Consider the following 12402-nt stretch of genomic DNA (forward strand, 5'->3'; position numbering starts at 1 on the left):
GGGCATCCCATAAATTTTTTAAAGTTGAAAAAAATACTGAGATAGAAGATGAGCCCTATGATAGATTAACAATGTCCCTTTGCAAAGAAAAAATTATTCAACAACATATTTTTTCAAATCTTTCCTTCAAATCTTCAGAGACTTTGGACGCATCATTGTAGTAGATAATTCCACTGAAAATTTTTTTTGACACCGAACTCGTGATCCAACATAAAACAATAGTGTTGCATCTCTCTCATTCATGCAAGGTTGGATTGGTGGTTGTTGGACCGACACAAGAGCCATTAATGAATCCAAGCTTGTTCTTCGTTTATAGAGCCAAAAACATCTCTCTACTCTAGACATCATAATTCTCGGTGCCAATGAGGGGACCCTGAACCAACGAAACTCTTGAAGTTTTCCGATGGGTATAAGTACAGAGGATCATTGAATCCAATCGTTCCTGAATGAACAGCCATGAATTACAAACTGACGTGATCTGGAGACTTTGATTTGTGGAAATAAAATACTGCTGATACCATGTTAAGATTCAATCCGAATCATCACAAATCTCCATTGATGGAGATAATCAATTGACTGAAGATAATGGCTCAGGGAGAGTTTTTTTCTACAGAAGAATGAAGAGCGAGAAATGATAGAACCTTAGTATGAAAAACAAGACGTGTAAATACATACTACTGTACAATTGTCATGTTATATAGGTTATAACTAAACTAACTCTACCATATAGCTCAAGCTATCGCTTATATATCTAACACAACGTGACTTTCAGAATTCAGATGATCAATTTGTGTAGCTAGATTTGGCTGAGATGCTCGAATTTCATCGTTTTTTCTTTCGAAAAATGCATCAATTTTTTGTAGTTTTTTCGTCTACAAAAATATTGACTCAAGTTTGAATAAATAATATATGAACATTTAATCTAATCAATGATCTATTGAAAGCAACAAATAATGCTATAATTAATTTGCTCATTTTAGGGGGAAAACACACAAATATGACTTAAGAATACGAAGAGTATCATTAGGACAAATAATAATGATTTTTCACATATTTATTCGTCTAATTCAGACTCTTGTTTGTCGAAGAATAATCATGTAAAAATATAACCCTATTCTAACTAAAATCGTGCACACGGTAATTTTTTTTAATCAGCATCCGTCTAGAAATTCAAGTGAAAGTATAATATATTTGGAAAAACAAAAACTTATCTCAACTAAATAAAATAAAAATCAATGGAATATTATTCACTGAATACACTTCCGGATGGTAGAAATAATACTTAAAAAAATATGAAATCGTCTCATAAGAAATCTATTTCCAGATGGAATAATAACTACTTGTTTTTTTAAAAAGAATTATATGATTTAAAATAATGAGTACTAATCCAACATATACCAAAAGAACTAGAAAAAATACCTGAAACTGAATTAATACCTAACCATCTGGAAAAGATTCAGAGGAAAAAATATTTGCAATTCAAATCGTCCGTCAATAAAGTACTTGGAGAAATTCTTTTTGTTTGATGTTTTTACTGTGTTTTGTACGTGTTTTTGTACGTGGGTGAGCCGTGACTGAGAGGGATTGGAGTTTTTGTAGGGATATATAAGCAAATCTTTTGTGAGACGGTCTTACGAATATTTATCTGTGAGACAGATCAACCTTACCGATATTCACAATAAAAAATATTAATACTCTTATCATAAAAATTAATATTTCATAGATGACCAAATAAGAGATTCGTCTCACAAAATATGACTTGTGAGACCGTCTCACACAAGTATTTGCCTATATATATATATATATATATATATATATATATATATATATATATATATATATACTTACTTTTTTGAATATATAATTTTTATATATTTCTTCTTTGAAAAAGGAAACATTACATTAAGTTGTATATATTGACCAACTTTGTTCCAATGGCCGGAAGTAATCATATTGTATTTTAATAGGTATTGCGGTATCAATGGCGTATTTTGCAATGGTGTATGGTTGACAAAACATCCTCACTCAGGGGCTTCGATATAGAAAATTCAACAAGGTAGGTCGTTGATTTACATGGCTATAATGAAATAAATTTACTTATATTTGATGCTTGAAATTGCTTCTAGTTTTTAACATTAACATCATCAACGCTATATTGACTTTAAAGTTAATAAGCATGATCGACTGTTTTTATTAACCGTTGCTAATTTGTATGACGGTTAATTTAAATTGTCGCCATGGACGACGTTTATTTTACATCGTCGTTTTAACGAACAATGGTTTTTAAGAACCGTTTCTACATGGCGACGGTTTTGCTAAACCAATGCTCACGTCAGTTGATAGAAAATGGAGATGGTCCACATAAAATAATTGTGATGATGAACACATAGTGACGATATTTAACTATTTATGATATGCGTCGCTACGATGAACACATAACGATGGTCAACTAGGACTTAACCTGTCAGCTTGCACCGGTGTTTTAAAAACCGATCTAGACCAGCTGGTTGGACTAAGAACCGATCAATAGTCCGCTCCAAATCACGCTCAAAAACCATTTTAACGGTCAAATTTGTTCACCTTGTTTTTAAGTACTTTTTAGGAATTTTTTAGAATTTAATTGTTTCTTATATTTAAAATCTTAAAATTTAATTTAATTTTGGTTTAATATATTTTGAATTTACAATGTATTATTATTATTATTATTATTATTATTATTATTATTATTATTATTATTATTATATATAAAACGATAATTCGCTTCGATTGAATTAGTTTGATCGTCCGATTAAACCATTATTTTAAGATGAAGCGATTCGATCATCGATCTGATTATGAAAACATTAACTTGAACAATACTTAAAATATTTGTACAAGATAATAACCTTTGGTCCGAATGCTAAGCATCAACTAGGACATATATATTTATATGTAAATATTGCTATACCATTTATCTTGAGGAAATGATTAATAAATCATCAACATCATATTTTTATTTGACGTCACCCTCTGTTAGAAAAAGTACATGTTTGCACTCTTTGATCAACAAGAAAATGTTTCTGCACTCTTAGCTTGGGGCCAACATTTTTATCACGATCAAATTTGGTACAAAATATTAAAAATATAGTACTAATATATGATATTTGAGTATTAAATGTTTCAAATCTGATATTAAAATATTTTTGAATACTCAAACATTTATAACAAGTATTGGTATTAGTGACACATGTCTTTTCTCGAATTAAAATCATAATAAAACATTGAAAATGTGATACTAATAGATGATATGGAAGTACCAAATGTTTCAAATATGATATTAATATATGTTTTTTTAGCACCAAATATGAATAAAAGTATTGATTAATTATTTGTCTTTTCCCAATTTTCAAATTTGTATAAAAGTATTGATTAATGATTTGTCTTTTCTCATATGAAAATTGATATAAAATATTAGATGATACTCACGGGAAATTTAGGGTCCGATTCCAGCAAGTGTCACTAGTCCAGACGCAGGTTTTGAAATTACCCTGAGCCTGAAATCACAAATAAGACCGTTAGGAGGGGGCCAGGAGGGTGTTCTGGCGTAGCCCCTCCGACGCTCAAGTCAAAGACTGAAGATATATGGGGGGAGCAGCTAAGGGTGCTGCTGAAAACAATATTGAATGAATCAACTGAACTCTCAAACCTGGTATTTATAGGAGAATACATGGGCTTGTCGTGAGCCATTCACCTGCGTGCCTTATATATGGGCCGGGAGTTTGGGCCGGATCTTGATGGGTTCATCCCTGGGGTATCATTAGATATATAATATTAATATATGATATTTAAGTATCAACTCTTTCACATCTGATACTAAATATATGATATTTGAGTATTCAAATAAGTGTAACAAATGTTGATATTAATATAATTGTTCCAATTTTATATTCAAAATATCATTTCTTGTTTTAGATGTAAACAGTTGATACCTAAATATCATATATTAGTATTATAATTTCAATAATTTGCACTCATTTTCATCAATAAAAAGATATGTAAACTCAAAGAATACATAATTTTTTTTTTTTATGTAAATCAGAGAGTGCATAAACTTTTTTCTCCAACGCTGACAGAACACAACATGTTCGGAATTAGAGATTTAAAAGCAAGTTGCACATTTATCTTATTTTGGATTTTAAGTAACTTCAGCTTGAACAATCCTTAAATTGTTTTTTCCTCTACGAGATAATAATCTTTATCCGAATGCTAACTTCTTAATTGTTTGCTCTGCTATATATTTAACTCATAGTAAAATACAGGGAAAAGTCACGTCAGCTTCAACCATCGTCTCGTCAGTTTTTTCCTGTAAAAATTGGCAACTTCGAGATAAAATGAACAAAAATAGTCAAATATGAAAATATAATGTATCGACATAAAAAATCGATAAAACTAACCGACCAAAAACAAACAAGGGTAAAGATACCGTACAAAAAATATATTTTCTGAAAATATATATTTCAAACTCCTATGTTTGGAAACACGAAAATATTTCAACTTTAAGGCAAACACAAGTGCCTCACTGTACGCCTAAATAATCCAACAAAGGTTACATAGCGAATGTGGTTGCAATAGGTATTCACGTGAATGCCTTGTGGCTTGTGATTGAAAAACATTTATGGACCGGGTCCATCACACGTTGATTGGACCAGTACATGTCATCAATATCCCACCGTCCAGTTTAATTTATTCATTTATTTTAATATAATATTTGGTTAGTAAGACAATAAATGATGTGTAATACATAAATATTACAAATCAATATATATATATATATATATGACACTAAAAAAAAAAAATTCTACTTAACGATGGAATAACTGTCGCAAATCAAATTAGCGACGGAAATTAACATCGTCGTTTAAGTTATGTTTAGGACGGTTTTTCAAAAATCGTCGCTAATTAGGGACGGTTTGAGTAGAAAACTGTCGTTAATTTGCGACGGTGTCTGAATAAATTGTCGCTAATCAGCGACTGAATATGACCTAATTAGCGACTGTTTTGCCAAAAAATCCATCGCTAATTAGCGATGGTTTATGATTTAATGGTTTATGATTAAATCATAAACCATCGCTACTTAGAGACGATTGTTTTCATATTCCGTTGTTAATTGTTTCTTTTTTATAAAAAAAATTTGTTTTATAATTTCTTAAAAAAATTATTTTTATAATTGTTTATACAAATTTTTAAATAATCTCATCAACTTATCTAAATTAATGATTTTCAAATTTGTAAATAATGTATGAAACGATTAAATTTTGCGATAATAAACAAACAACAAAATCGCTTAAGAGAGAAAAATATATCACATATGTGAAGAAGTGTGGACAAAATGGACCGAAACGCCCAAATTTATAGACAATTTGTGACGATTTTTTGAGAAACTGTCACTATTTAAGAACCATTGCTAATTAGTGACAATTTAAGGAAAGCGGGTCTCGACGGTTCCCTTTCCCCGTCGCTAATGAGCGACGGTTTTGATTAAACTGTCACTAATCAGCGGATTAGCGACATTTTAGAAACCATCGCTAAAATTTGCAGCATTTTTAAATCGCGACGGTTTTTGTTTAGACCGTCACGAGATTTTGCAGTTTCTTTATCCAAAACCGTCGTTAACACCTGAATTTTTTTTTTGTTGTGTGAATAACATATGATTTATAACTCTAATCTTTTGCCGAACGCTCGATGTAACAAATATATAATTAACTTTTATCTTATCATTTACATCAATAGCTCTAATCGAAATAAGTTAAGATCACATTGTTCAGATATGTTCCACTAAACTTGGTAAGTTTGACAACAACTCCTAGCCGTTGAATGTGGATTTTACTTAAAATGAATGCATTTATTTTATTAAAATGAAATCTTTTTTTATTTCACTATTAATTGAATAATAAAAAATCACGAAATGATTCATTCATCTAATTAATCAGTGTTAATGTACTACTCCCAATTACCTATAAAGAAAATTTATAGTTGCTATAAAAGTTTGGATTGAAGACTTGTAATCGGTTAGTTCGATTATGGGTGTGTGGGCAGTGCCCACACTCCATATGAGTGGTTGAGATTCCATCTCATGGGGAAAAAAAAAATTAAATTGGACCAGAAAAATTTTTGGCCCTTAGATATACCCCAGCAGGCACTGCCTGCAGGGGTAGGATGAAATAATCCCTTGTAATCAAACCGCCGAGTTCGAATTCGAACATAATAATAAAGCGATATGAATTATCGGATTCGGTCTCAAAGTCAATTATTAAAACGAAGATTAGATTCATGAACTTGCACTTATTAGTTGAAATATGTTTAGCAATGAACTTGATAAAGAAGTTTGTATAAGTAGCTTACTTACTATAAGGAATCCATGGTGATTTACCTTTAATTAGAAAATCCTTTAGATTAATAAGCTCATTAATTTGAACATTCAAAGAGAATCATAGAAGCATGTTCTTAGTATATTTTACACTTTCATCTTTTATCAAGTACAAAAATTATAACATATTCAAATAGGATATCTGTGTCAGAAAATTGATTCGTGAGATCGTCTCACAATAATTTTCCATGTTTCTAAAATTGGCCTCTATTAAAAAGAATTTATGTTTCTCCCATGAATTTCATATAATCGTATCATTCCAATTTTTCTTAATTTCGGCAAGCAAATTTACGGGTTACCGACCAAGCTAGCTAGAGAAGTAGTTTGAAAGTCAAACCCAACAAATTAGTAAATGCGACTGGTAATAGTAATAAATAATCATAAATATATGTATGCTGACTCTACGCGACATATTAATTGTATTATTTTATTCCTTTCAATTACAAAGATAACTATTTAAACCCTTATGTTTATGACAAAAATTTGTGTGAAATAGTATCACGTGTCGTATTTGTGAGACAGATCTCTTATTTGGATCATCCATGGAGAAGTATTACCTTTTATGCCAACAATATTATTTTTTATTGTGAATATTGATAGGATTGACTCGTCTCACAGATTAAAATCCATTAGACGGTCTTGCATGAGACCTAATATATTTTTATTACAAGAAGCATTATTTTGAAAATACCCCCCAAATTATATTAATATCTACTGTTTAATATTGATATAATTAAGTAAATAGTTTTAGTAAAATATAATAATTATAATTATGACGTGATCATCAACCGTTAAATTAAATAATACGCTTGATTTGAAATTACTAGAATTAATATTTAAATTAAAATAGTTTAGATTTTATGATAATTTTATCCAAATGTTCGATCATATGATAACTGTATTTCGGTATTCTATAAAGATAATTGCCGCGCCTTGTTAGTTTTTTTTAGAATATTTTAATTAGTTTTTATTTTTATTTTTTTAAAAAAATAGTTAAAATGGATGTAGTAATATATAAAGTAATAAATAGATTTATTGATGTATTATTAAAAGATAAGTTATAATAAAATATTATATTATATTATAAGTGAATAAATGGCGCGGCGGATTGGAGTGATTCCGATAATAGAATCGGCGTCGTGTTCGTCGAAGCCGCCGTAGCTTTCCCTTTCCCTTATGTGGACTCCCACGTCTCTTCAACACAGCAGCCACGATATTTGGCGACTTGCTTAAATTCACTTCACATTCACTCCAAATTAAGTCCCCAAAATTTCACACATACAGAATACGAATTGTTTCTCTTCTTTTTCTCGCTTCCTCCGTCCCTACTTTCCCTACCACTCTGCCATTTCTCTGAGAAATTCGATGAGAAGCCAACCCTTTTCCTACTCTGGGTGATGAATTCGACTGTTTTTGTTCGTTTGCCTTATTTGGTGAGGGCGATCATTTGATTATAACCTGCCAACACTTTTTCCAAGATTTAACGGAGACGACTCTGTGGGTAAAAACTAATCTTACGCAAATTCTACAGCTATGGGAGGTGGCGGTGATTTCTGGGCGATGGATGGGATCCCGTCTTCGACTTCTGATCCGTCTTCCTTTTGGCCTTCTACCTATGCATCTCATACTCCAAATCCTCTGCCGTCAATGGACCTATCCAAACCCACGTCCGTTGGGCAGTTTTTCAATCAGGAAACGCTGCAGCAACGTCTCCTGGCCTTGATTGAAGGCTCTCACGAGAGCTGGACTTATGCCATATTCTGGCAGTCTTCCGTTGCTGAATATGGTGGCTCATCTGTTTTGGGCTGGGGGGACGGGTATTACAAGAACGAAGAGAACAAAATGAAGCGCAAAACGGCTTCGTCACCTGCGGAGCAGGAGCACCGGAAGAGGGTTCTCAGGGAGCTGAATTCTTTGGTGTCGGGATCTCAGGATCTGGCAGATAACACCGTTGATGAAGAGGTTACTGATGCTGAATGGTTTTTCCTGATTTCTATGACTCAATGCTTCGTCGACGGGTCTGGGATTCCGGGGCAATCTTTTTACAGCTCGAACTCAGTCTGGGTGATTGGCGCGGATAGGCTTGCCGCATCTCACTGTGAGCGGGCCCGACAAGCACAGAGTTTCGGGCTTCAAACCCTTGTGTGCATTCCATTGGCAACGGGAGTTGTTGAGCTTGGCTCCGTTGAACTGATTTTTCAGAGTTCAGATCTCATGAACAAGGTTAGATTTTTGTTCAATTTCAATGGAGGACAAATGGTTTCGGGCTCAGGAACTGGCTCCTGGGCCTTGGCCGAGAATGACCCATCAGCCCTTTGGTTGATCGACCCTACTTCGTCTTCTGTAGATATAAAGGATTCATTCAATGATAATACTAGCAAGCAAATTGGTTTTGGTCATGAAAAACCAATTTCCAGTACTATAACTGAGAACCCACAGCAACAAACACAGGGGTTTCTTACTAAAGAATTGAACTTTTCAGAATCCGGGCTTAATGGAAGTAGAAACGTGAGGAATGGGGAGATACTCAGTTTTGGGGAGAGTTCTAAGAAGAGCATTTGTAGTAAAAATGAGAATTTGTTTGGCGTTCAAGAAGAGAACAATAAAACTAGCAGTAAGAGCAAGAATAAGTCCCCGGCTTCGAGGGGTAGTAATGAGGAAGGTGTGCTTTCATTTACTTCGGGTGCGATTTTGCACTCATCTGGTGCGGTGAAGATTGAAAATGGTGGTGGGGTTGAGTCGGAACATTCGGATCTTGAAGTATCCTTGGTGAAAGAGGCTGATAGTTGTAAAACTGTTGATCTCGAGAAAAAGCCGAGAAAACGGGGAAGGAAGCCTGCAAATGGCCGGGAAGAGCCTCTGAATCACGTGGAAGCAGAGAGGCAGAGGAGGGAGAAATTGAATCAAAAGTTTTATGCCCTCAGAGCTGTAGTACCGAACGTGTCAAAAATGGACAAAGCTTCACTTCTCGGCGATGCTATTTCTTATATCAACGAGTTGAAGTCGATGCTTCAAGGCGTCGAAACCGAAAAGGATGATTTGTGGAATCAACTCGAGTCGGTGAAAAGGGAATTAGCCTCTAAGGGATCGGCTACACCTACACCAAAATGTGAACCAAAGGTTTCGAGCAATGTGGTGAACACAACCATGGATATGGATGTAGAAGTTAAGATAATCGGTTGGGATGCAATGATACGCATTCAAGGTAGTAAAAAGAATCATCCAGCAGCAAGATTGATGATGGCTCTCAAAGAGTTGGACCTAGATGTTCATCATGCTAGCATATCCGTTGTAAAAGATTTAATGATTCAACAAGCAACGGTGAGGATGGAGGGTCCCTTTTTCACTCAAGATCAGCTTAAGAAAGCTTTGATAGCGAAAATCGCAGCAAGTTGATAGAATTTGGATCGACGGGACTCCAGAGAAACTCATTCTTGGATCAACAGAGCGCGAGGAAAGATTTGTATGTCGTATAGATTAAGAGCTTAGTTTAAGTAAAATCGTCAAAGCTACCCCGAGAGCCTCAGTGTCGATAGTTCTAATCCCTATCCCACAGTTGTATCAAAACGAAAGATATCTATCTAAGCTAAAGCTTTTCCACTGGTATCCTTGTTAGCGTCCAATCCCTATTGTATATAATTTAAGGGTCTCTCCTATTTATGTGATATAAAAGACAATGAATTTTGTTCATCTTGTTTGTGCTACGGCATCATCTTAAAATAAGATGATGATATTTGATTTTAAAAAAATAAATCTCAAAACTCAAATGGAAATATCTCTTTGTTTTATTCGGATTATTTCACCCTGCCCGTGTAGGCAGTGCCTGCACGGAAAGGGAACGGCCCGGATCACTCCACATGAGTGATCCGGGCCCACCACCATGTATTAAAAAAAAAAAAAATTGGCTCGAAAAAATCCGAGCCGTTAGATCTACCCTGCGGGCAGTGTCCGCAGGGGTAGGGTCTACTTTACCGTTTTATTCCCCGGAGATGAAGGCGGGTTGGGAGTCACTCGAGCTCACTCTCTGGTCATTATCGAGAAAGCAACGCGTGACTATTAATTGGATGGGAGACATGTTTTCCTCTTTTTATCCCATATTCCGTATCCGAAAATGAGGAGAATAACTAAAACAATTGCTTTTTTTAAATATAAATCTTAACATAGCATTTCATACATATATTATTTCAAAATACTAAGAGTGTTAAAAATAAAAATTTCCGGTAAAAAGTAAAAACTCAAAAAATATATCAAACTTTATAAAATTTTCTCTCTGCTCAATTATGATTTTCTTCACAAATTGAGAGACCTATTTATAAAATATTTTTGAAAACAATCCAAAAATAAGTACATCATTACATACATTATCTCACATTAATTTTCAATATTTACAACTCTTATTTTTCAACATTCAATAATTCTTTATTTTCAACTACGAGTTATTTTTTTCTTCGTTTTCTTTTTGAGTTGAAAAATCTGGCCAATCGACAATTTTCCCCATGAACCGATGCTCTAGACTAAAAAAAAAAAACATATTTTATGCGGCAAAATTTTTGGATTCGTCCCCCCACTAAATAATTGCTGATCAATAATTGACGTTGCCCCCACAAATTGCTAAAATGATTACTTGGCTTTAATTATATGAGAGCAGCTCCTTAATTTTTAATTAAATTCAAATATAAAAATTAACTTTTCATTCCATATAATGTTTATATTCTAACATAATTTTGTATAGAAGTGCAGAGCAGTTTTTATCGGGTTATAACAACATGTTTTATCTTCTTTTTTTTGGTAATTTTTTATATTTTTTTGAATATATATGACTTCATCGATCAAGACATACATATACTTAATATCAACAAAAATTAAAATATCTATGTTTATGTCGGTTTATTTTTGTTTTTTATAATTTATGTTTGATTATACTAATGTCTTATGCTTTCGCTTTAAAAAAAAAAAAAAAACTAGTTTGAAATAATTTTTTATGCACACCCTACTACCTAATTGTACAATATTACATATAATTTATGACGACTGGAATTTTTTTTCATTCTTTAATAGGTCTTTTGCAGAAGCTTTCATGGAATATATATTTTTGAGACGGGTCGAATTTGTCCATTTTTGAAGTGAAAAAAAATGTTTTTTCATGTTTCATATCGAATAAAAGACACGTTACAAAATTAATCTGTGAAACAATCTCATATGACTTTTTGTGCCAATTTTTATTTTTAAGTTGAGCAAACTAACATCCATGGATAATGTAAATAAGACATGGATAATAATTTTGAAATTTCTAATAGAATTGTGTGAATTTATATGAATGTCCTTATGTTATTTGAATAATATTAATAAATACATTTCTTTTCTTGATTTGTTTTTTCGAGTATCAATAGATTCTAAAATAAATTAAAGAACAACAAAATTTAGCTTCTATTTTTTGAAATTAAATTTACACTCTATTTTTTCAAATATATATATATATATATATATATATATATATATATATATCTTTGATAGAATTTAAAATAAATAAAAGAATAACGAAACTTACACTCTAATTTTTTAAAATGAACTATATCTTTATTTTAAACATAATTACTTTTATTTGATTTGTCTCTTTTTTCATTTTATGTGATTATTGAAATATATATTTTTTGGGATGTCTTTTGTTTGATTTCTCTTTTTCCATTAATTAAGGTATTTTGTAATAAATCGAAGGCAAATGAAATTTATATTTTTGTTCAAAATTTTACAATTCTTCAATTTTTGAGTAGTTTTTATGTGAGAGGGTATCATAAATTTATATCTATAAGATCTGTCATCGATTCGGGCCATTTACAGGGTGAAAAACAATATTCATGGATAAATCGAATAAGAGATTTGTTTAACAAAATTTACATGAAAGTTGAAACAACCTCATAGAAGTTTTTGTGACAATTTTTAAGTCAACTTGTAGCTCATATGAATTTTTGTGTCAATTTTTAAGTTGACTAAATTAA

The 12402-nt window shown here is 32.3% G+C and overlaps 2 protein-coding genes across 2 annotated transcripts in view; both read left to right on the forward strand.

Annotated features, from left to right (window-relative positions):
• The window catches only part of LOC140808375 (binding partner of ACD11 1-like), a 73700-nt gene that overhangs the window by 28184 nt on the left and 33114 nt on the right, over nucleotides 1–12402 (forward strand). The window lies entirely within an intron of this gene.
• Nucleotides 7554–10096, forward strand: LOC140807031 (transcription factor MYC2-like). Its single transcript, XM_073163680.1, has one exon. The coding sequence runs from the start codon at nucleotides 7940–7942 to the stop codon at nucleotides 9800–9802; it is 1863 nt and encodes a 620-aa protein (XP_073019781.1). The 5' UTR covers nucleotides 7554–7939; the 3' UTR covers nucleotides 9803–10096.

The sequence above is a fragment of the Primulina eburnea genome, chromosome 12 (genome assembly GCF_022965805.1).
Source record: "Primulina eburnea isolate SZY01 chromosome 12, ASM2296580v1, whole genome shotgun sequence".
In the NCBI taxonomy this organism is placed as follows: Eukaryota; Viridiplantae; Streptophyta; class Magnoliopsida; order Lamiales; family Gesneriaceae; genus Primulina; species Primulina eburnea.